Source organism: Mastomys coucha, unplaced genomic scaffold, assembly GCF_008632895.1.
Source record: "Mastomys coucha isolate ucsf_1 unplaced genomic scaffold, UCSF_Mcou_1 pScaffold5, whole genome shotgun sequence".
Classification (NCBI taxonomy): domain Eukaryota; kingdom Metazoa; phylum Chordata; class Mammalia; order Rodentia; family Muridae; genus Mastomys; species Mastomys coucha.
Window position 1 is genome coordinate 47,741,117 of NW_022196911.1, and position 25,564 is coordinate 47,766,680.

General features: G+C 48.2%; 1 protein-coding gene across 2 annotated transcripts in view; it reads left to right on the top strand.

The window, feature by feature from the left end:
* The first annotated feature begins 244 nt into the window (after window positions 1-244).
* Fstl4 (follistatin like 4) overlaps window positions 245-25,564 on the top strand; it is a 446,213-nt gene continuing 420,893 nt past the window's right edge. The window contains exons 1-2 of one of the 2 annotated variants that reach the window (XM_031352066.1): window positions 245-380; window positions 9,998-10,133. In XM_031352066.1, the coding sequence (XP_031207926.1) occupies window positions 361-380; window positions 9,998-10,133 (156 nt within the window). In that variant the 5' untranslated portion in view covers window positions 245-360. Of the gene's footprint in view, window positions 381-587; window positions 850-9,997; window positions 10,134-25,564 lie in introns of those variants that run through there. The other variant, XM_031352068.1, reaches the window with a different exon arrangement.

Sequence of the window (25,564 nt, forward strand, 5' to 3'; positions counted from 1 at the left end):
GAAAAGCTGTGGAGGTTGAAGACAGAGAGTTGGAAAAGCCAAGAAGCCGCGGTCTTAGGCCCAGGAGAGGAAAATGTCTTGTTTTAGGAACAAGACACGTTCTGGCTCAGCCTGGTCAGGCTTGGCAAATGTCACCTGGGAATCTTGTAAGCGTCTATAGTTGGGAGTAAAGAAAACTTTGCTCTTTCACAGATAGTTGGTTCTCAATGCAGGGAGGAGTGTCCTCAGAATTCTGCTTCAGGGACATCTCTCTTGGTGCAATGTACCGACCCCGTAAGGCTTCCCGAGAAATGGCTGCTGATGGAGGACAATCCTGCGCTTTGAGCAAAGCACAACCTTGGGGGAGGCTGGCCGGGAAAAATGCTTAGAGGAGAGGAGGGGTGAGTAGGAAAACAGAAGCAGAGGGTTGTCACCTGCTGAGCTTCCTGGGAGCCAGGGGAAAGAGAGCCGCCCGGCCCAGGTGGTGCAGGGCACCGGGAATCCTCGCGCTCTGCGTGCGCGCCGGGCGGCTCTACACCTGCCGCGGGGGTCTGACCCGCAAGCGGGCAGGCGGCGAGCACAGGTGGCGGCGATTGGGCAGGCGGGGCCCGGAGGGTGACGTCACGGGCTCCGGTCCCGGCGGCAGAAATAGGGCAGCCGCGGCAGCGGTGGCACAGAGGCGGACGACGGAGGCTCAGAGAGCTGGAGCTTGGACCGTCTCTAGCACGCCGGGGGACGAGCCGACAGCCGGAGACGACCCAGCCGAGGACGCGGGGTCCGGGTCGCCGGCTCTGTCGCCGCCACGGGGCGCTCCCTCCCTTCCACCCGAGTCCGGCCACCTGGTCTTTCCCTCGGCCCCGGCCGCCGTAGGTAAGCGGGTCGCAGCTACGAAGCAGATGTAGGTGTCCGAGTCGTGCCACCGCCGCCAGCTCGTCCCGCTGCTCTCCGCCGGGGTCCCGACGCCCGCAGCTCCGCAGCTCGCTGCAGGGCCCGGTGCGGGCGTTCGCTGGTCCTCACTGCCCACGCCTGGAGAGCCAAGTTTGCGCGCCTGGCCACGGGCACGGGACCACAGTGCTGGGGCTCGGCAGGGCCATCCTGGATGTGCTAGGACTGGGGTTAAAGCTGGGGTCCATGGGATTTGACACCCGGGGATCAGCGGTGGGGAACGGAGCGATCTTTATTAGGTGCGCGGGGCGCCACGCAGAACTGCTCTGGCTGAGCCCGAAGCTCGCGATCCGCACCGAGACCCTGCAGGCGCCGCTCTTGGGCTCTGAACCCCCGATGGCCTCCGCCAAACCTAAGCGACAGACCCTGGCTCGGACTCGTGCCCTTGGCTGGGATCTCGGGTGCGGGGTGGGCATCCTCTGCACCTTCTTCCCCTCCGCTTTGCGGGGAAACTTGCGTCCCCTTGTCGCAGTCAAAAGATAAGCTGCACCTCTCCTGGCCCTCATTATCCCATGGCCCTCCGTGAAAGAAGCTCAAGAAGAGGGCATCCGGGCAGAATCCTTTTTTGGGGACCCTGTGGCTTTCATCCTGCGAGGCCACAGTTGTTGCCAGTAAGCAGCTGCTGTAACCCACTGGGAAGTCTCTAGAGAGCAGTTTGTCCTGAGGACATTTAGGTTAGGGGGCGGGGGAGGATCGGTGCTAAGAGCGACTGTGCTGAATGAATGACTTCGGCCCCTCTTTGCCCCACCGAAGGAAGAGAGACCATTTCCAAGTTTCAGAGGGGACCTGGGAAACGCAGGCAGAGCGCTGCTCTTAGGGCGCATGTCGCCTGGAGTTTGGGTACCACTGCAGCACAAGGGCTTTGAGCACTCCCTGCAGCTGACAAAGCCATGTCCCACTTGGCTTCCCCCATGCCTGCCACCTGAGGACTTCCTGTCCTGAAACTCTTGCAAGGGAAGAAACTGACTGGCAGCGGTCGGTAGAGCTCATGATGCCCCGAATTTGGCGAGCATCTATGTTGTCCTTTGGTCAGCTCAGAGTTCTCTGGGAGTTGCCCCCTGCCCCAACCAGTTCTGCATTTTCTCCCAGAGCTGGTCCACCTTGCACTGCCCAGAGGACTTCCCTCAAGATAACCATCTCTTGACACTGATGAATAGCGCTTGGCTAGTCTCCCCTCCGCTCCTCTAGGTGTCGCTTCTATCGAGCTTTCCATGAGTGAAAAACAGCGCCAGTAGCTTTGGTCTGTCGTCTTAGTAAATCTGTTGCAAGCCTGTGCTCCAAAGAATTGTACTAGGTACCCTCATCCGCCGCGAGGTACCCAAATACACCCCCTTTTATATGCCTTACACAGAAATGGGGTAATTCTCTGTGCCAAAAACGCACAGAGAACAACACCCATTGACATTTCCTAAGGAAGAAAAGGGGGTGGGGGGGCTGCATGAAGAAGACATTAGGACTTTTCCAGAAAGCCCCCAAGTTATATAGCCCTACCACCAGCCACTGGTCATGCAAGCGGGAATTTTTAACAGTCTGTTCTCATCCCTGGTACTGGACAGGGTCTGTTCCAGTCCCTCTGACTCTGAGGCTAGGCTCTGGAGTGGACCTTGGTGTGGAAAGCAAAGGGGTCAGGAAGTAACTAGGACTTGTGTGGTATCCTAACCCCAGGACCTCTCCAGCAAACTCTTGAACTATGCCTTGCAGAACCCAGTGACTTCCTGTTTCAGTTGTGTGAGAAGGGACCTCAGGCTCAGGTCATTCTGCCACCATGAGCTGAATGCTGGCTTTCTTCCTCCCATCATGAGACCCAACACCTCCCTCTTCCCGGAAAGACTTCAGCCTAAACCAGAGGCCATCCAAGGGAAGAGTCCATTGGATAGGATGTATTAACATTCCTAGTTATGTTGTCCCAGTGGCTTTTCTTTTCCCTCTTAGAATTTGAGGTCACCAAGTTTTGCTAATTGCACCCATTCCCAGAGAGAGAGCAGCTTGCTGAACTGGGCGGTGTCAGGACTTTGATGCCCCTGTCTGTGCCCAGTAGGTGAGTGAAGGGGGAGAGCCTGGGTCACTCACCACGATTTTCCTTCTGCTAAGGACTTGGAGGACCTGTTTATTTACTGTGACCTCATGCCATGATCTTCTTGTTTGACTTAACAGCCTGTTCCAGGGACTGGTATTGAATGGTTAAGGTTTGAAAAACCTGTCCTGAGTGTCTAACCTACCTCTGGAGGTATCCTTTCTCTCCAAGTCCCACCTTCTTGCTTATGTGTAGTTACTGTCTTTTTTTTTTTTCCAAACATGATAAAATTATGTATTTCAAGAGAGCATCTCTCTTGAAGTGTTTTGCCTCTTACTGAATAACACTAAGACATGGAACATCAAATGTAATGGGAAAACCACAGTTTAAAGGACATGTTTGGGAGGAGTTGTCTGAAGGTTGGACAGATAAGGGTGATAGAAGCCGTGGGTGAATGTGTAAAACTTCAGTTCCAAGATGAATGTGGAATTATTTAGGTATTCAATTCATCAATTGTTGGGGAATATAGAGTTCATAATCAATAGACAATTCAACAGGGTGGATGGGATGGCTCAGTGGGTAAGGCTGAGTTTGAACCCCAAGATCCACATGTGGAAGGAGAGAACAGACTCCTGCCAGCTGTTCTTTCACTTTTAAACACACACACACACACACACACACACACACACACACAAATAAATAAATAAATGTAATAAAAACGTAGAAAATGCAATTCCACCTAATTACATTGTGTTGCAGTCAGCTTCACACATGCTTATCTTCTCCAGGTTGGAATTTTAGGAGCTATTTGGGGAAAATTGACATGTTTTTTCTTTTTCCTGAAACACACACAAATCAAAACTAGAGTCTAAACCTTTCAGCAGAAATTATGATGTAGCCACTAGTTTCAGGTTGAGCTTGTGTAGTCTCCATCCCCCCAACATCAGGCAGACACACCGAAGAAGATGGCAGGGCTCTGGGGCTCCCCATTTGGTTACTCTTGGTTGGCTGTCAACAGGGCATGGTGTTAAACTATAAGTCCGACTTAGGTACCAAGCAGATGTTTGGAAATGCAGGTGCCTCCAGGGTCCCAGACCTGATTGCTCTCTTAGAGGCTCTACCAAATCACCTCTATAATTTCTAAACCATTTGTGTGTGACTAATCCATAGCGACTGGCCTGGTAATGTTCCCGTGTTCTGGAAAAGAGGTCAAGAGAGAAAGAGAGCTGATGAGCAGTGTCCCCAGCGGCTAGCATTCCTGCCCATCCTGAAAGGTTTGGTTACAGGAATAGACAAGACAAGACTTGCCTTAAGCGCATTACCTGTGTAACACTCTGGCCACTGATCCTGCACAGTTTAGCATGTTGGTTTGTGGTCTCTGGGTTGGGGGTAGACTTTTTTTTTTTTTTAAATGAATTCATATTAGGTTTAGTCTTTCTCTAATAACTTACATTTTTAGTCATGGCTTTTCAACTTTCTTCAAAAAGCAACTTGGCATTTGGAATGTTGCATCACGCTAACTTGTCATAACTATAATTTTAAGCACAGAATGAGAGTACAGACACAAGCCTGTTTTACAGCACAAGTTCTGAGGTTTGCGCAGAGAGGCTACAACACTGACAAGCACAAACAGGATCTGGAAGAGGATGCAAATCTGAGGGTAAGAAAGGAGTTCAGGTAGTGAGAGGTTAGGTTAGAGTCCAGGTCTATGCAGTGGCTTAGTTCCAAACCTTCAATGACTTACTAAATCTACAGGAGGCAGGGTGGCAGCACCTAGCTCTCCTGGTTCTGAGAGAGTGTTGAGGACCAGGCGGGGACCAGAGAAAAAGGTGAAGTGCCTCTCTTCAAACTAAGATGTTTATCCTGGCAAGTGACTGATGTCCTGAGTTGTTTGGAAGATGAGACTGTCTCGGCTCCATATAGGAGGAGGCTTGAAGGACTCTGTCCTGGTGGACATGCAACCAGGGCTTGGGATCTGGCTGGGAATGAATGAAACATACAATGAATGAAGCGTAATCTCTGAAGAAGGCCTAGGTTGATGGTCAGAATCTGTAACCTTATGAAGAACTCACCCCCAGCCCTGTGATAGAGGGATTCTTACTAAAGGCCAGCAAGGTGATTTAAATTGGAGCTTCAATGAATTCAGTAACAGACTGACTTCCTCAAAGTGACTTGTGCTCCCTAGAGTTGGAGGAACATCCTTATCTCCTGGAAATCAGTATGGTTACTCTTGGAGAGTATGCCAAGCTGCACCCACTCTGGGAGCAGGTACAGAAGGGTAATAGCTTGGCTCGTCCCCCTTGCTCTGAATCCTTGGCCATGGTCAGAGCCTTGACAAGCAAAGGAGGCTGGTTCTGGGTATCTTTCAGGGGCAAGAAGGGACTCCGGGTTCAGGGCCTCCCTCCTAGTTTGTTTGCCTTGTGTAGATTGACTGGGTCATATGAAAAAGAACTGCCTACAGAGAGTACACATTGGCAAGGGTGGGGAGGTGTTGATGGACAGGACATAACAGAACCACCCACCTGCTCATTTACATGCCATGTAGCTTTGGCAGGGTACTTAGCCTCCCTGTGACCCTACCTCCCCTTGTCATCAGTTGGGGAGGGAAGATAGTCACTGCCTTCTGCTTGGAGATGAGGCATGCCTGTAAAGCAGATTGAATAGTACCTGACACATAGTAATTGCTATGTAAGTGTTAACCAAATAGAGAGTCTCTATTTGGTTATTAGATGGATCATCAAAATTGATTTAGACCCAATATTAATTCTTCTTTTTATTGACTGAATTGTCATAAAACTCAAGTTGAAAATTTTTAGGCTGTTGCTGCTCTAGATGTAATGAGTTGTCAATCACCCTGTGAATAAAATGACATCCAAGACACATCCACGGTGTAAATGAAGTCAGCTAGTGGTGGCCAAACTGAGCTGCATTTTATAAAAGAAGCTGCGTAGGCTTATTTAAGCAGTTGGTCTGGCTCACGTGTCTCCCTGTCTTCAAATAAAGGTCTTCATAGGGAATCTCAATGCAAACTGGATAAAGACCGGTACCAGCTCTAGTACTAGGCTAGTACTGAGGTTGTAATGTCCCGAAACACCTCTTAGAATCCAGTCGGTTTAATGCTCACCCTCTGGGCCTGCTTCTTAAATGAAGCTACGTGGTGCTTGCCAAGACAATAATTGAAATGAATGGATTTTATTTTGATACTATCCATTAATAATAAAACACCAGACATAATTGGTCTTAGATTACTAGGCAAATTGAAAGTAAAGCGTTAGATTTCGTGGCTTGCATATTTCATAATTCCGGGAGTTGACAGCTGTACATTAAGTAGGATGGGTTTTGATTATCTGTATATTTTTAGTGGGTTTGGGCAAGGAGGCATGACAAAGGAAGTAAGCAGACCTTTAAATGCAGGCACTTACCTCACAAGCATTATTTGTTAGTGGACTAAGTTATCAGCAAATTTAAAAAAGAATAGAAAGCATAGTCTTTCTCATTCTAGCTCGAATTACTAAAGTTAGCTCTTAAAATATGCGGAAGTCCAATAGCTGCCATCTGCAGTCTCTGGAACTCGGCTCCAGGTTCAAAAGAGGATAATTCATGGAGAATATGAAGATGCCCTATTTGTTTTTCTTTAAAATATAAAACAGAGTTGTTGCATTGTGGGAAATAGTCTTTCCCAGCCCCGCCTGAGGGGGTTCTTCTCCTTCCACCTTCCCATCCCTCTGAGCTCTGCCCATCCTTTGTATAGTCAGGCAGCCCGGCACCAGTTCCTATCAGAGGCCTCACGCAAGTAGCAGCTGAAGCCACACTATGCAAAATGCACATCAGATACAGAGATGGTGACTTTGTGATGTTAGTCACTGGCCACCTGGACTGCTTCCCTCAGCTCAGTTTTGCCAATGGATGTCAAAAAATGAATGGCTGAAGAAAGAATCAGAGAAATGGGGGTCTCAGGAGACCTTCTCTACAAGATAGCTATCCCTGTAGACCTTGTCATTTCATAAGCCAACGTGTGCTGTCCCACGCTCTACTCTGCCTTTTCTTCCCAGTGGGCATCTGTCTCACACATGGAGATGCAGGCAGAGAAGCCTGGTATATAGCACAAGTGGCTTTGTTTGGTGGCCGTGGCAACTAATGACTGAGTGACGGCCCTTGTCTAGGTCAGAGATTCTTAAACTGTTTGTATTCCAGATCCCTTCTCACCTCTCACATAAATTAGACATACAGATATTTACTGATAATAAACCTTAAGGACTTTTACTTACTCTGAAAGATTTAAGTATTATTTTTAAGTATCTATATTCTAGAGAGCAGGTGCCTCCCACCCCACCCCCCGGCCTGAGACACTAGATCCCCCTGGAGCCTGAGTTACAGGTGGTTAAGAGAAAGCTGCCAGGAGTATCAACTGCAGATCCTCTGCAGAGGCAGTATATGCTTTTAACCACGGAGCCATGGCTCCAGCCCCCAAGAAATGTATTTTAAAACAATTCTTTAGTATGCATGCACTTTTACTATTTGTTAAAGATGAAAGTAAATTTGCATACTCGTGAGATGGATGTACATGAGGAATTAAGTTTTGGCATATATTTGATACTGCAGGAGGAAGAGCATCTTTGGTGTTTCTCGAAGCTGATTAATATTTTGATTTTATAATTGTCAGTATTGAACACTGTGCCACATAAATACATAATACAAAATGGCAGAAGGGCGCTCAGGACCATTTCGGAAACAGTTGGAAATTCTGTCCTGCTCCCGAGCCAAAATTCTTTTAACAAGTTTTATGAAATTCCAGCCAGCAACTCAAATAGCAATTTTAAAAATCAAACATTCTTACACAATACCATCCAAATACGTATACACTCATTTGATACTTACATGCTGAGGAATGATGGTAGGAAAATATTAAGAGACTTTGTCTTCTGTAATCAAACCGTTATGTTCCCATAAGAGCTGAAAACTTTGTATGCTCAGTGGAACACTGTGCTTTGGAGCTTGCAGTCCTCTTGGATCTGAGCCAAGGTGTTGCAGGCACTATTTGGTGGCAGTGTGTGGGATAGTGTGAGGGGAAGTCTCATGAGCTCGGAGCCAAGGCTGTCATGGGGTGATCATTACATGGTAAACATTGTCAGGGACACCTTGGATTCATTGTGAATTTGATCTTTAATTAATGACTGATTCTCTATTTTACTATTTATGACATTCTACCATTGCCCAGATTTTAACACCCCCCCTCCCTCCAAGAGGAAACACTACCTAAGCCCCTTTGAGAATGTGACCCACATTAGAAAGGCTGAGGTCTAGAGAAGGAGTGATCTAAGCCTGTTACTTGAGTATAGGGGCAGGACCCCTCAAGCTACAAGGTGTGAATCAATGCCAGCTGTAATCTAGTCTCTAGGCCAGGTCATCTGGGATGCTGGCCTCTAAAGAGGCCTGTGGGTTTCCATCTCTGTGGGCCAGTCCAAGATGTAGCATGGAGAACCTGCAAGTTAATACCATCAAATTGATGGCTAACATACACTCACAGTGAACACTTAAAAAGTAAACAGGTGGTGGGCCAACAAGATGGTTCTGCAGGTGAAGGCACTTGCCACCAAGCCTGGTGACCTGAGATTGATTCCCAGGATCCATATGATAGAGGGACAGAACTGACTCCTGCAAGTTGTCCCTTGACCCCTCAACACATACACTAGCATACACCCCTGCCCCCACACCTACAACAACATATCTCCCTACAACCCACAAACTCACACACATACAGACACACAACACACACACACACACACATTTTAAAACATTAAAAAGTGCTGCTACTTGGAGCAATCTGTCCTCCCTACATCAGCATGGTGCTTCATTCAGTACATGAGGTTTCCTGAGCACCGCTCACACCTGAGCCTCAGTGTCCCTCCACTCAGGTCTTAGTCTCTGATCACCTTGAATCACCCCTTTGTTTTAGTGTAGGACTCGAGGACCAAGTGAGTCTCAGGAAACAACTTCCAGGCGATTGGAACTTCCAGGTGATTGGGACTTCACTGGCATCAGCTGCTTAGATCCCGCTACAAAAACTGAAATGCCAGACCTTATGATGCTATTCTGAAGTCCACCATTTTATAAACCGACATGTAAGACAGAGAGATGCTGCTACACACTTATTCCTCATCAACATTTCTTTAAATGTGTCTATTTATTTAGTGTATATATGAATGTGGGGTATGTATGCCATTGTGAGACAGCTTGCAGAAGTCAGCTTTGGGGGAGTCAAACTTAGGCAGTCAAGTTTAGCAGCAAGGATCGTCACTTGCTCCGGCACCTCCTCCAGGTGCTCTGCAGCATTTCCTAAGCTTCATATGCTTAGCCCAAAGGCTTTCTCAGGAAACTGGGGCATAGGTGTGCCCAACGGATGTGACTCAGCTGACCCACCCTGCTTGTCCTTAAAGATGTGGTGGTTGGTGGCATTTTAAGTGGGACACTTTCTAGTAGCTTACATTTTCAGAGTCCGACTGTGTGCCTGGTACGAGCTTTTTCAGTTCTCAGCGCACTCCCATGAGGTCTGTAATACAGCCCCCGTTTTAGAGAGGGTAAAATTATGCCTGCCAGTAGTGCTATCATTTCTCCCAAGTAAAGGAAGAAGGGTTTTGCACTATATGTTACATTTATACTTAGATTAATCTGACTCTTGATGGGAGTACATGGGTGTACATGTATGTGGTTGCATGTTAGTGTGGAAGCCAGAATTCAACTTTGGGCTGTGGTTCCTCACCAGCCAGCCATCTTGATTTTTTTGGGAGAAAGAGTTTTTCTCACTGGCCCGTGGCTGACCAGTTAGGCGGTGCTGACTGGCCAGTGAGTCTCTGGGATTTGCCTGTCTGCACCATCCCAGTGCTGGGATTAGAGATACAAACTGCTACTCCCAGCTTTGTGTGTGGGTCTGGGGCTCAAACTCAGGTCCCAAAGAAGCCATCATCTGCCCAGCCTTAGGTCGACCTGGTTCTGCATGCTCAGCACTTACTGTGACCTCCCACTGCTTTCCCCCTGAGCTTTTATTGTTTCTCTCAACAGATTGGACAAAATGAAACCAGGAGGCTTCTGGCCACATCTTGCCCTACTGGGGGTCTCCTTGCCGGCCGTGCTGGGATGGATGGACCAAGGAGCCAGCGGAAGCCCAAATGTGGTTCTAGGAGAGTCACAGGCAGAGGTATGGCCTGGCACTAAGGACATGACATTTCGTACAGAGTGCTTTGCCGTGTACTAGTGTCTAAGTGTCTAATTTCTCTCTGATTTTTAGATCAACTAGACTGCCATGTAAATTCGAATTGCACTCTTTTTTTTTTTTTTTCCTGGTAGGGGAACGGAAGTGACAAGAGGCATTGTCACAGGTGGGCCATGGCTCCGAAGTCTCTCATCAATGAAAGCACCCCCCCACACACACACACACTGTGCTTTTTCACAACACATTTAGCCACCCACAGAGACCCTCCCAGGACTGTCCTCTCTGTGTATTTAATAAAAACTTTACAAATTCAGACTAATTGGTGGCGCACACCCGTGCGGACTGATGAAGTATTTTAATGACAAAATATGTCTTAAAAAAGAAACAGGCCACTCTTTGGGTATATAAGATAAAAAAGAACCAAGCTGAGAAAGAATTGGCCAGCCGAGGTCCTGAGGGAGACAGCTTTAATGAACAGATAAGAATGATTAATGGCATGCTAGGTGTATATAAATACTTCTAAAGAGCTTAGAAAACTCACTCTCAGAAACCTCCCCCGAGGGCATGGCTGTGCTGCTAATTGCTCAGTGATCTCTAGTCTTAAGTATCCTACACCCTAGCCCTGCTCTAGGCAGAAGGCTCAATGAATTTGGGGTGTCTTCATGAATTTGGGGTACACATGCAATGTAGGATATCTTCAGAAAATGCCTTGCATAGGTGCTGAACTTTGAAATGTAAGTGCCCCCTTCACTAAAGCCACCTGGGATTTTTCTCTTTGCTTTGAGGAGCTGAGTGAGCCCTTATCAGGGCCTTCCCAGGCAGCCACACTTCCATTGTCTTCCACTGATACATGCCGGGGATGCTTTCTCTGTTCCTAGGGGAGGAGAAATCAAAATTACCCGGAAAGAGTCAACCTTCCCGGAGAGTGGATAAAGGAACACACAGTGCTCACACAGTTAGGATTAACGCTTTGTTTGATCAAATGGCACCGGGTTCTCTTTCAGTGTTACTTAATTGTCCTGCGATCCCAAACCTACGAGCCTTACTCTTCAGGGAGTTTCGGAAGTGATTTAATGCGCAGCACTTCTGCTGAAGTTGGTGCCCTGTGATTTTTGTCTTGAGTCGATGATTAAATAGAAACGCTATCGCTCCTGTCTAAATCTATGAAGGACATACCTTAATGTTGCTTTTGAAGAGTCTAATGGTGGCTGCGGCTGGGCTGGTGAGAGCCACATTTCCCATGTGGGAAGGGCTTCATTTTTATACTCATATCCCAAGGGGAAACCATCACTTAAGTCGTACAGATCCATCCTTGAATATTGAATAGCAAAGCAAACAGGCAGGCCTTACGGGGAGCTTATTCTCTTGAAGGTGGGGGCTCCTTGGCCCTCTTTGGTGGATCACTTATTTCAATTAAGAGGTAAGCCAATTAAAGTGGGATTTAGCTGGTGGTGAATGGACGGCAAGTTAACATTACCCAGAGCCTCCTTACATGATCACTTAACACCAGGGCTTCATGGCTCTGTGTAACCTCGGGAGAGGCAGGTGCTGCGTACTGAAGGGAGGAAGGCTTCTCTTTGTTTGGGCTTATACCCCCTTCCCCCAGTTCAGTTGTTTTTCCCATGTCCAACAATGTCACTGGCTGCCTCAGGAAGGAGGGGATGGCAGCAGTCTCCCGGAGGCAGGTGCAGCTGGCCATTGGTCATACCTCTCAGCTGTAGCTTTATTTTCTGCTGTGTCTTAACTCATCGAGCCTGCTCCTAGCTGTGATTAATGAGAGGGTCATGCTGTGTGGACCGAGTCCGTGGAAATTGAGGGTGACTTCGGTCAGTGTTCAGCTTCTGGAAGCAGAGCATTTGCTTTAGTGGGGGTGCTTGCTGACTTTGGTCATGCTCAGAATGCCTCCCCCTCAACCCCATATCTGGTATGTGTGTGGAGCATGCCTGATCATATAGCATGCTGAGGCCAGGGCAGGACATGGGGCATCCTCCTCTATTGCTTTCTGCCGCATTCCAGTGAGGCTGGGCCTCTCACTGAACCTGGAAATAGCTTCAGCTGTTTTATTCGACTGAGCTAGATGGCTAGCAAGCCTCCAGGTATTCTCAGGCTTGTGCAGCAAGTGCTCTTGCCTACTGAGCCACCACCCTAGCCCAGGCCATCCTTTCTTAATATGTGTACCATTCTGCCCCTCCTCCAACCCAGCCATTCTGAACCTGTGTGTCTGGACCCTTTCACAGGGGTCACCTGAGACTATCAGAACACATAGATACTTATATAACAATTCATAACAGTAGCAAAATTATGGTTATGAAGTAACAACCAAAACAATTTTATGGTTGGGGGGGGGTTCACACGAGAAACAGTATTAAAGGGTCACAGCATTAGGAAGATTGAGAACCACTGCTCTAATTTAAGCCCTGGTTTTGACGCCTTCTCTAGAACCTTCTTGGACCACTGTTAATCACATATGGCAAATGGGCTTGTTTTCTGAACAAGTCTTTAATACAGATTGATTTGCTCATTTGTATTTATTTGCCTGTGTGTATGTGTGTGTGTGTGTGTGTGTGTGTGTGTGTAAGAGAGAGAGAGAGAGAGAGAGAGAGAGAGAGAGAGAGAGAGAGCACCAAGAGCTGGAGTGACAGGTCGTTGTCAATCACCTGATATGGGTGCTAGGAACTGAACCCAGGGCCTCTGCAAGAGTAGTGAGTACTCTTAACCATCTCTCCAGCCCCCTTTTGGCCCTTCTTATCTTTTTTTCTTACTTACATGCTTCTATTTTGCATATAGATGAAGCTGGTCTTGATTATTTTTCTCTTCCTTTCAGTGTCTTATTAATTTTATGAGCAAAATGGAGGCTCATGTTATTTTTTTAAGCCAATCAAAAACTTGATGTAAAATCCAGTATCTGTCATGAGATTATCTTGGTTCTTCCAGAATTCAGACTAGAACAGAACCAATTGGGTGGACTGTCTACCTGGACACAGGTCTGTGTGTTGTGGGTAAACAGTGTCCCCTGCTACCTAGGAGCAACTCGGGTTCTCCTGGGGTTACACTTTACTGACTGATATCAAGGTTGTCCTTGAGAATCATGGCTTCTGGGTAGTTTCTTCTGAGAACTGTGGCTAGTCATATTCATAACTCAACTCAAGGTGTACTGAATTCTTCTGGTATCTTCCTCAGATAGTCTTATTTCTGGGAAGGATCCAAACCAATATAGTTTTTGTGTATACATTTGTGTGTGTGAGCATGCGCTCATGCCTGTGTGTGTGTGCTAGTGGTCAATGATGGGTTCTTTATCATTCTCTACCTTATCTTCTGAGATAGAGTCTTTCATTGGCCTGGAGCTCACATCTAGCTTGGCTGGTCAGCAAACCCCAATAATAGGTTAGGGCTCTTGTCTATACCTCCCCAGCACTGGGACTGCAGATACATTTACTGGCTTCTAGATGCTTATGAGATATGTAGCTGGTGTGTATGGTCCCTGTTTAATATGACCTGCCCAGTATGGATGCTGGGATCCAAAGTCAGAGCTCCATGCTTTGACAGCAAGCACTCACCCCTCAGCTCCTCACCATCTCCCCAAGGACTCACCTCCTCACCGTCTCCCCAACCACTCGCCTCCTCACCATCTCCCCAGCTCCAGCAAAAGCGCTTTTTGATAAACTAAATGTTAAATGGTTTTCTGCGTGTTTTCCCCCAGATACTAGTGCTTCTGAAAATGGTCAAAACAAGATTTTCTAAGGTAGTTGGGAAGCATTAATAAGGTTTGACTTGTTTTTAAAGTTATTAGAACAATTATTTCATTGCCCTAAAAGTAAATGAAGATTAAATGACCAGTGGATGAGTGTGTGTGTGTGTGTCTGTGTGTGTGCACATGTTCACACACATGCACAAACACATATTCTGAAAGCAATTACACCAGTGTGAATTTTAGCAAATTTTTGTTTATTGTACAAAGACTGCAGTTAAAATAGCTTCCAAGAGTTTTCTGTTCTACAGATGTGGGTTAGAAACGCAGCTGTAGGGTGTGCCTCTTTCTAACAGCTGAGGAGCAGGATGTGGCCTGGAATGCTAATGCCATTCTGGATTTAAAGAAACAATTCTGAGGTAGAAGTCATTGGAATCCTAAGATATTGTAACATTACTTTCTTTCCCTGCCTCATACCATGGCCAAGGTAAGCTGGTCACCCTTGATCCCCAAATCTGAAATCTAATATTAGGTTAGGTCAGTTAAGGGCCAATAGGACTCCACACATAGAAAATGCCACACCTGACTTCATGTGACAGGTTGCAGTCAAAATGGCAGGCAGGCTGAGAGAATCATACAAAATTGCTGCAGGGCCTAGGGAAATGGCTCAGTGGTTAAGCGTACGTACTTTCAGAAGACTCAAAATCCATTCTCATCATGCATATGGGTTGGCTCACAACCACTGCTTAACTTTAGCTTCTAGGGGATCAGATGTCTCTGGCATCCTTAGGCATTGCCCTCATGTGCATATGTACATACACATACACATACACACACACACACACACACACACACACACACACACACACACGAGTGCGCATGTGTATGCACACGCGCATGTGTATGCACACATACATGCATACACAAGCACACACACATATACATAATTGAAAATAAAATAAATCTTTAAAAATTTCTGCAGGCTATATATATAAGAAATTAATGAATTTCATGTTTTGACTTGGGTTTCGTGCCTCAAAGAATTTATTATATGGGTGCAAATATTCTCAAATTCTTCCAAATCCCAAATGCTAGCCAATTTTGATTCCAGGCATTTCAGGGATTTTATATAATGGGCAGCTGAGACATCAGAAGAGTATGGAGAATGACATCACAGTAGCTGGCAGAGAACTGCCCTATTCTGGCAGGGTGTGCATTTGTGGGTTCTCTCAGTGAGCCCTGGGTGTTGAGTCCCAGCGCCAGTGTCTGAATATGCATCCTTTGTGCACTTTACTTGGTTCAATGGTATGTTGTCATGTACCACATAACTATACATGAAAAATAGCATGGATCCCTTTAAAACTGTACCCCAGGGCTTACAGACCAGCCCTAGGCTTGGAGGTCAAACTCACGTTTCCAGCACTTGGCAGACTCAGAGAAAAGTCTCTGAGGGACAGATATGTAAGATGGGATTAGCTGACTCCAGCCTCCCCAAGGTCCAGACCCTGTGGTGGTTTGAATAGGAATGGCCCCCATAGACTCATGTGTTTGAATGCTTGGCCCCTAGGGAGTGGCACTATTAGGAGGTGTGGTCTTGTTGGAGTAGGTGTGGCTCTGTTGGAGTGGGGTGGCCTTGTTGGAGGAAGTGTGTCACTATAGGGGCAGGCTTTGAGGCCTCATATGACCAAGCTACACCTACTGCGGCTCACAGTCTCCTTCTGATGCCTGTGGATCAAGATGTAGAACTCTCAGCTTCTTCTCCAGCACCATATCTGCCTGCATGCCACCACGCTTCCCACCATGATGACCATGAATTAAACCTCTGAGACTGTAAGCCATCCCCAATGAAATGTTTCCCTTTATAAGAGTTGCCTTGGTCATGGTGTCTCTTTACAGAAATAAAACCCTAACTAAGACAGACCTGAAAGCCCTTATTCTACTCTGCCTGGTCCCTTACCCTTTCTACAGGTGTGGGCCACAGACATAGACTGTTCATGATCACTTATGCCCCTAACTGGACCTGTTACTTTGCAGGTTGGGATAGTAGTAGTCTCAAAAGCGGTTCATTGTTGTCACATGTCTTATGGTTCACAGCAGTACTTCCCACCCTTTTCAGAAAAGTCCCTCCTGGGAGCCCCATGGAGGAGGGATGAGCACCTGTAGAGGGTGGAGACCATGCTTCCTCATGTCTCCTTACCCCACCTCAGCCCGGAGAAAAGAAACTGTCCTCTCTGAATAGTTAGAAGTCCAGGCTGGGGGCTTGGCATAGTCTCCCACCTGCAGGCAAATAAGTACATCGATATAGTTTTCAAGGCAAAGTATGGAGCCAGTCCTCCTAGGTGTGTCCTTGCTTGCAGAGTTAGTGTGGACTGTGCCCTGCCCCAGTACCTCCTGAGTTTCTATGCATTTCAACAGCCCAGGGCCTTCTGAGATGCATGCAGTTGGTCTGACCTGGTCCTGAGTCCGTTTCTCACATGTTCCAGGCAATACAAGGATTATATTCCAGGGGATGCTGGGCAGAAAAGCATTGGGGGGGAGGGGATCACTACTTCCTCTACGCACACATGTGAGAAGGGTGGCCCCAGATGGATATCTCTGTAGCTAGTCTGCCAGTGATTTTTAAGTCCTTTGGTGGTGTGGGGTGGGATGGGGGGCAGTTCTCTGTGGCTACTGTGATGGCTAGTGTCAAATTAAAAGAACATAGAATCTCCTGGGAGATGAGTCTCTGAGCATGCCTGTGGGGGATTATTTTGATCATGTTAATTGTGGGTTGGACCATTTCATGGGCAGGGGCCTTTATAAGTGCGAGGAAGAAAGCTTGAACAGCTGGATGCATGCATGTATTGCTCGCTCTCCATGACAGCTGCTTTCAGTTTCTGCTGCCTTGACTTCTCCCCTGGCCTTGGTGGACTGAACCTGGAACTGTGTGTGAGCTAAACAAGCCCTTCATCTGCCAGGTTGCTTTTGTCAGAGTATTTTTATCATAGCAACAAGATAGGAAAGGACGGATGCTGAGGGTGGTCACACCCTTGTCCCCAATATGTCCACAGGCCTACCTGTATTGTCTCACCCTTGTCTGTGTCCACAGCTGTTTAGAGACTGCCACATCTGGGCTGACACTGTTTGGGGTCTTGTGTTTACTTTATCCTTGGACAGGGGACATAGACCAGCGCCTGTGCATCTCATAACTTCTCCCCCGCAAGCCCATCCTCTCCATAGGCAGACTGTATTCCCTTTAGCATTTTGACATCATGGTTGACAGAGTTTTAATTGGCCTTGAAAAGTTCTGTGACCCGGGAAAATGAGCATTTATGAGTTCACAGAAAGCCATTATTTTTCTTCCTCTTAATTTATGCATCCAACTGTTCTTGCCTTTGCAACTAAATAATCTCTCGCTCTCTAGGAGTCTCTGTACCCTTGTCATGGGGACATTAGGCCACACACTGTAAATGGGTCTGCGGTTCCATCTTTTGGGCAAGTTGTATCAGCAACTTTGCCAAGCCTCAGCTCTCAACTTAATTTATCCTCTGTGACTTTTGGGTTATCGCTCTGGCTTCCCACTGAGAAAACCATGTTGGTGCCAGGCTGTCCCTAAGAACCCCACAAGTGGCTTCTCTTTTGGCAACCTGTCAAGGAAGAACAACTGTCCTTCTGCCTCCATTGCTCTGGTCTCTGCTTTGAGGCTACTGGGCCTTGTCCTGCCACTAACCACAGAAAGGGTAAGAGAGCACAGCTTCAGAAAAGGAGTTCTACAATGGAGCATCAAGCAGACCCTGCTCTCTGAGTGGGAGACATTTAGAGAAAGCACACGGGGAGTCAGCATGTTGCTACTGAATGGGAAATGCTCCAGTGGTTGTCTTCTGTCATCTGTCCCTTTGCTTCAGCTCTCTGATAGGGAGGGGCCAGGTCCTTGATGTTATTGTTCTCTTCCGCCCAAAAGGTATAAAGCACCGGGAACCCCGTCTCTCCTCCCCGGCTGGGGAGCTAGATCCTTGGGTAGGATGTATGCTTGATTAGCACAGACCAGGTCCTAGATATGTCCCTGTGTTACATAAACCAAAAGCGGGGGATCTGAGAGCTACACATCAAGACCAACTTACTTTCTTTTTTTTTTTTCTTTTATGATTTTGAGGCAGGGTCTCACTAGATAGTCATAGCTGGCCTTGAACTCACAAAACCCGCTGGCCTCTGCCTCCCAAGCGCTAAGGACTTTATTTCTGTTTGAAGGTCTTGGTAGACTTTGAAGTCAAGCTGCCTTCTCAGCTCTGGGATTACAGTTGTATACCACTGTGCCTGGAAAGCTGGCTGTCCTTGATGTCAGAACAATTGGGTTAAAATTAAAACCTTGTTGGCGTTCTGTGTCACTTAAAGCTTGCTTCCCTATTCTGTCTGTGAACTCGGACTCCCTTCTACAACAGCCTTTTACTCCCTCCCCCACACTTTCTTTTCCTGTTCATTTTCTTGGTGTTTAAGCCATGGGTGAAAACTTTCCCTGCAGAAAAGACCCGACACCTGAGGGTTCTGAAGAAGCTGCCTTTTGAGGATCCACTCCAGGAAGATAGACTTCCTGTGGGCAGACCAGGCTAGCCTCAAACTTGTAGCTATTTCCTGCCTCTAATGCCACCATGTCTAGCTACTTAAGCCACCCCCCTCTCCAGAAATACAAGGGCCTTGTGCATGTCAGGTAAGTGCTCTACCACTGAGATACATCACCAGCAAGATATGTCCCACAGTTCCTCTCATTCTTCTCTGCTCTCTTCTGCTTGGTTGGCATGCAAGCAGGTGTTTTCACATCAGCATATGATGGTGGAGTCTGGGCTTCTCTGCCTCATGCACAAAGTTACGAAGAACTTCCCGGCTAATCTCTCACAGACCCTATATGAGCCCTAGGCTATTCCGGCCAGCTGGGAATACCTCGTGCCTTAAATCTAAGTAAGCAACAAGTCTCTGATAACCACCAACCGTGTGCTTCACCCTGTGCTAAGCTCAGCCAAGTGGCCAAGAGAAATGGGATTTACGACTCCATCCTAAGAGCCTGAGGATTATTGGAGTGTGGGGGAGAGAGTAAAAGGCTGTTGTAAAAGGGAGTCCGAGTTCACAGACAGAATTAAACAACTATGTTAATGATATTTTCTAACATAGAAAAAAAGTTGTAATGACTAAATTAAGTGCTCAGCATTAGCCTAAAGAAAATTAGGTTTATTTATGGAGTGATAAGGGAGGAAGTAACCTGTGCCTCCTGCATCCCTCCCTCAGCTCCCAGGACATGATGCATATCCCCTCAGGCCTCACATGGCCCCTCTCCAGGACACAGGTGATGTGGGCCTGTCTACTGCTGGAAGTTGGTTTCGGTTGCTCTGGATACTTGAGGGTGGGGAGGGAAGGGGTTAGAGGAAGCTGGCATCTCTTGAGTGTCACCTGCATAGAGTGGAAATGGTGCTACATGCAGCCACCCACTCCCTGGGGTGTTTCAAATCTCAACACCCCTACTCTCCTACCCCAGAGCTTGTCTGTCAGCACCACATCCCTCTGAGACATTTACTCTAAGGCTGTGTCCTTATTGGCTCAGTGACTCCTGTGTCCACTCAGGGGACTTGGGTGGACTGTGGAGAGGGAGTGGTTTCTCCTTACCATTCTGTTCTATCTTGTATAAAGCACCAGAGCATACACCATCATACCCCTGCACTCAAAACTGCCATAATATAGATGATATCCTGGGGCTGAGGACTCCCACCCACTGGCCCAGGGGTCCCCTGGGTCAAGTGGTTGTAGATAGTTGCTTTTTAGGAATGAAACACCTTCAAGGCCATGTAGATTGGAGCAGATTTATCTGTGACTCATTGTATATTCTAAATGAAAATGTGCATTAGAATTCAGAGCTCAGCTCTTTGAATGGGCTGCTCTTGTATCAGAAGTAAAACTGGTCATGAACTGTGCGCAGCTCCTGTCCCCCTCCTTAGGTTGAGAGCTCATTTCAGGGTTCAGAGAAAGGAGAAAAACCATAAATAGAGTGTGTTCAGAACTCACCCCTGCACCCAGGCCTGGAGTCTCTGCTCTAGAACTGAGGGAGCTTAGTGAGCAGTGTATGGAGTGGCCCATATTCTGGGCAAGTTGCAAGTTGCAAAGGACCTCTGGAAAGTGGAGGGCTGTATGTGGAGCTGAAAGCTGGGTTGGTAATGTTATTCAGTCATGAATTATAACCATACATACCTACTGGAGGAAGAGAACAAAGAAATTGGCCAGGTGGACACCAGAACCTTTTGTCCAAGTAGTCCATCAGAGACCTGTTGGTGACCAGGAACAGGATTATCTGATTAGATGCTTGAGTGGCAGAAGGACCCAGATGTTCTCTAGAATGAACAGCAGGAGGCCCCACGGGACTGAGCCCATTGAAGGGTGGCAGCCCATTTCTCCTCTGCCTTTGGAGTTGATCCATTTCTTCTCTCTGGTTCCCTCTTCTCCTGTTTGTTCCCTCTGTAGAGCAGCCTCTCCACAAAGCCGGGAAGCATTCTTTGCTGCCTTACTGTGTCGTGGGTGGGTGGCTTGTCTCTGGGGCCTGTGGACTTCCAGCCCCGGGTATGGCCTGTCTCACCCCAGGTCTGGCTTGTATGATTAGATCCCAGGGTACGAAACTCACGGGGTGAGCCTGGTCAAACAGTGGCCCTGACCCAGCTTCTTTGGCAAGTGTGCCAGTCCCGACTTGTGAGGTAATGTTCAGGGGCTCTGGGGACAGTGCAGTGTAAGGTGGACAGCTTTGGTAGAGGCTGGGAGGGGATCACTGTAGGTAGAGGACAAGTGGAGCCTGAGGAGACAACCCTGGGCATTTGAAAATGCATCAGAGAAACATGAGCAAGGTAAGCTCTTACAAAGATGGACATTCTGCAGAGTTGAGCTCTGTATCCTACCTGTCATCACTGACCCCGCCCTTCCTCTTGGTGCTGACGTTCACACTTCCAAGGCCAGTACTAAGGTTTGAGGGTGTTTCCCCATAAGCACGTTTTGGAAACTTCAACCCTGATGCCACAGTCTTAGGAAATGGGGTGCCAGGGGGAGATGTTTGGGTCATGGGGGGCTCCACAGTTATGCACTGAGCTAGTGTGATTAGCAAGGACCTGTGAGTTTGGTCTCTCGCTCCCTGGCACTCTGGGAATGTGCTATGGCCATTCTTTATAGCCAGCATCGTGATTAGAGCCTCCTCAGCTCCCAGGACAATGAACCAAGACATGTCTGCCCATTTCATATCACCCAGTCTTAGGTCTTCTGTCACAGCAACACACACACACACACACACACACACACACACACACACACACACACTAAAATGTCTATAAGACAACTTGTGTCCATACCCCCCCCTTCGAATTGACGAAAAAGGAGCAAGCATCAGGTTTGGCATGGCCATGTGGTTGAAAGTCACATTCCCTTGTTTTAGGCAGGGCCTCAGAACAGCTGCTTTGAAATGTAGTTGGAGCTGTTCTTGGTAAAAGAAAGCCACAGGACAGGGCCCACCACCATGCTGACTCCCAAAGCAGCCTGGTGACTCAGCTGATTTAGGGTAACTAGGCCAGAACGCCATGGGTGCTTCCCCAGCTCTCAGACTTAGCCCTGCTCCCTGAGAGGTACGAGCTTGGTGTGCTGGAGGCTTGTTTTCTGCTGCTATGTTTAGTGGCTGTAGAGCCAGGATTGAGAGGGAGAGGAGAAGCAGGGGCATCTTCAGGATGGGATAATGGGGTGTGACCACCAGCTCAGATGCGAGGGAGGCCCCAACTAGCTTTCTTACACCTCTCTTAAAGGGGTAAGAGGGAGATTTCCAAAAAGAATTCCGATTCCTACCATGGACTCCCTCCAGTTCCATAGCTGTGACAGAAGCATTAACCAACAGCCTTTGTCTTGTCAGAGCTCTTGGTGGATCAGTTCACTAGCTTCCCAGAAAGCCTACCTCTTGTCTGGCTTCCTCTTACGTACTTGGCAGCGGAGGCTGTGGGCTGAGAGAGCTGTTGGAGTCTGCCTTGCACGGTGTTGGAGCAGGGTTTGCACCTGGCTTTCCAATTGCCCAGAGTGTGCTACAAGATGCTACCTGCATCTCCTTGTGCCATGTATTTATTTCCAGTTGGAGGAAGGGCCCATCTGATGACATTGAGTGAGCCTTAGGCCAAAGCAAAGAAGGTATCCTTCTCCTTGGAGGCAGCAGAGTTCAAGACCTTCCAGGGCCAGCCTGGGCACAGCCTCTTCGCTTTCTCCAACATACATGTGCACACACACAAGCATACTTATACAACCCTGCTACACCCTCCTCCCACCCCTCCCCCACATCTTTCTCTTGTCTTCTTTCAGGATGGACATGGGTCTACCAGATAGCTATTATGGGAACCCAGAGAATGAACCTCCCCTTAGCTGTGTATTTGTGTCTCTTCAAGATACCTATAGAGACGCAGTAACGTATCCGAAGGAAGGGTGGGGCCTAGCCTGAACTGGCCATCACTATGTCTACAGGGAAGGCTTTGGCAGAGACCTGTGTGTGATGGATGGTATGCAGTGGTCTAATTCTGCTTTAGAGACTTGGCCTTGAGCACTCCCTGAAGAATGACTATGACAGTTTCCCTTCAGAAGGGAACCCCTGCAGCCTTGACCTTGGGGAGGGAAGATTCCCAGGCTCAGCAACCAAGCTGCTGACTGTTAGATAAAGGTATTGGTGGGTCAGGACCTGCCTATAGGAAAGTGCTGGTGTTGGCCATCTTTTCCATGGGCCACTGAGAGAGGAAAGAGAGGTGTTGAGGTAAGTCAGAAGCAAGTCTGTATGGAGAAGCAGATCAGAAATGTGGAGGAAGCCTGGTGAGTTAGTCCCTGTGTTGATTAGCTCCTGCATGGAGCCTGTGTGTGGGAACCCCCAAGTGAAGCAGCCCAGTGTGGATTAGCACCCTGCACTGGGTGCTTGTTTGGAGGAACCCCCCACATAGGGCAGCTTCTATATAAAGTAGTCCCTGCATGTATTAGTTCCTACATGGAGGAGCCTGCTGGGTGCATGGGAGAGCTCCTGAGTGAGTTAGCCTCATTGTAAAAGAGTCCCTATGTAGATTAGCCCTGGTGTAGGGGAACTCTCTATGTGGGGGCTGTCATAGGGAGGAGCCCCTGTGTGTGGAAACCTCTGTATTGGAGAGCTCTTTCGTTTGGGAGACACTGAAAGCATCAGCTCCAGTACGAAGCTCCCTCCCCTGTGTGGCTCATCTCCCCTGTGTAGAAGAACCCTTGTGTGGAGGTACTACTGTCTAGAGGATCATCTCCATTGAGGAGCCTGTGTGAACCCTGGTCTCCTCCCTGGAGGTGGGAGCAGGAATCTCCCAGACACACTGGGGATAAGGATTGTCCAGGATGAGATAAAGGGACAGCCGCCCTGTCAGACCACCCCTACCTCATGCGGGTGACTGAAGGACTTGGACAGTGAGTGGAGTGATAACCACTCTGAGGGCAGCCACCTGAGGCTCTTACAGGATCCAGGACCCATGCCCACAACACCGAGGGCAAGGAACCCTATCCTTGACCCAGGTTGGAGCAAATGAGCCAGTGGGTTCACGGAAGGTGATAGAAGGTCATGGATGACACACTGGCCTGGGATAAGAACAGCTCTGGTCAGTGTGGATGATGCATATTTATGCTACTTCGACTGATGAAGCTTGGTCCTCCTAGCCACTGGCCATTGCTTGCAGCACAGCAGTTCTTTTCTATCCCAGAGCCCCAGCAACACCGGTGATCACCTCTTTCAGGCTGGCTGCTAGGCTAGGTGCTGGGCATGCAGTACTTGGTGTGCCTAGGGCTACCTAAGCTTTTGCCTGTTTGGGAACCATGGCGTTAGCTATGAGAGTAACAGACAAAAAGCTCAGTTCCGTCTGCACTGTGCGTCGTGACAGATGCTCTTCAGGGAAGGGTCCATTCGGGCTGTAGGTGACTTTGATGCCTGTTTCCCTGGGGACGTGGGTGACTTTGATGACTGGCTCCCTAACAGGCACATGTTAGCAGGGTGCTGACCCTGTGTGCTTTATGCAGGCTCCTATGTCCTCAAAACCATCTTAGCGGCACCACCCTTGACCCCCATCTTCAGGTAAGGACACTCAAGTCCCCAGAGATTTCCATGTAGGCTCAGAGAGATGGAGACGGCTGTTGATGTTCTCAGATGGGCCACGTCCTAAGTAAATATCAGCCCGGTTGTGTTGACCCCTGGTGCTTTTCTTCCTTTGGACTCTGTTATGAAAGAAAATTGAAAAAGAGCCTTATTGTGCCTTAAAGGCTTTTTAATTAAATATAACTCATTTAATTTAAACAACTTTAAGTTCCATTTTTTAATATAAGTGCTAGGGCGGTGTAGTGAAAGTGCCTTCTATTTAAAGTGTGGGGGAAGCGGGCTTCTCCTGAGCCTAGGTGGAAACCCAGGGGAGCAAGCCCACCCCAGTGATTTATTCAGACAACAATCCAAGCTCATCAAGTGTGGGCAGAAGGAAGGCTAGGAAGATGCTCCCAGGATGAGATGGGAGGCAATTCCTCTGGGCTGAACGAAGACACATGGGGAGGGCTCAGCTAGTTGGAAATAGTTCACTGCCAGTTCTAGGACCCATCGCTGCCTCTTACTTCTGAGCGGCACAAGTCCTCCACTCCCTCCACCCACAGTGTAGTCTGAGGACCATAAATACAGGATCAGAGGTGAGAGAGGATCCTAGGAGGGAAGCTTGCCTGGTAGACAGGGGGAGGGACAGAGTAATCCAGGAGCAAATGCATGTGATACTCAGCTGGAGTCCATCTTTCTTGCAATACTGTCCTGGTATGGGGACCTCCTTGCTTACTTTGTCTGAAATAGTCCTTCTCCAACCCCCAGCCCCCAGCCCCTGTGACTGGGTAGTGTCCCCCTCCCTTCCCTTTCAAACTGTGGCCTTTCTCATCACAGGGTGGTTCGTTTCCTTTGTTTCTTGGCTGCCTGTCTCTGCACGAGGCTATGATCTTCATGGGACTGTGGCTGTGTCTGTCCTGATACAGCTGTATCTGGATGGATGGATGGATGGATGGATGGATGGATGGATGGATGGATGGATGAATGAATGAAATTGAATATACTCTCATGAAGGAATGAGCCAACTATCTGCTTAGGAAACTCACTAGGCACTCTGCTGAGAGCCCTGTTGAGAGCTGGTGTCCTAGAGTGACTGGGAAAATGGGAGGGTTGCTCCTCACCCAGGGAAGTGAGAAGTGGGCCGTACCTCAGAAAACAGTGCTTGCCTAGCATGCAAGAAGGCCCTGCTCCAGTGCCAAGCCATGCATTATACATCTGCATGGTGGCGCACACCTGCCATCCTAGCACTCTGGAGGCGGAGGCTGGAAGTTATCAAGGACATCCTTGGATATAGTGCATTTGAAGCCAGCCTGGGCTGTATGAGACCCTATCTCAAAATGATAAGAAAGAATAGGTGGAAGAGGTCTCCAGGAGGCTGGAAGTGACCCTAGCCAAGGACGACAGAGGAGAGCAGACTTGTTTCTGAGCAAGATAGTAGTTTCTGATTAGAATCTCCCAACCCCTACCCCTGGAGAACATAATCTTGCCCTTATACATCAGCCACTTCAGATGCTCCTGGCTTTCTCCTGCCCCATCAGACGCCACTCTTGCCTAGCTGTGGTCTGCAGTCACCCTCTTCCTGCTGGCTCACTCTCTTACAGGCTTTAGCCAGTTCCGTCCAGCCCCCCCCCC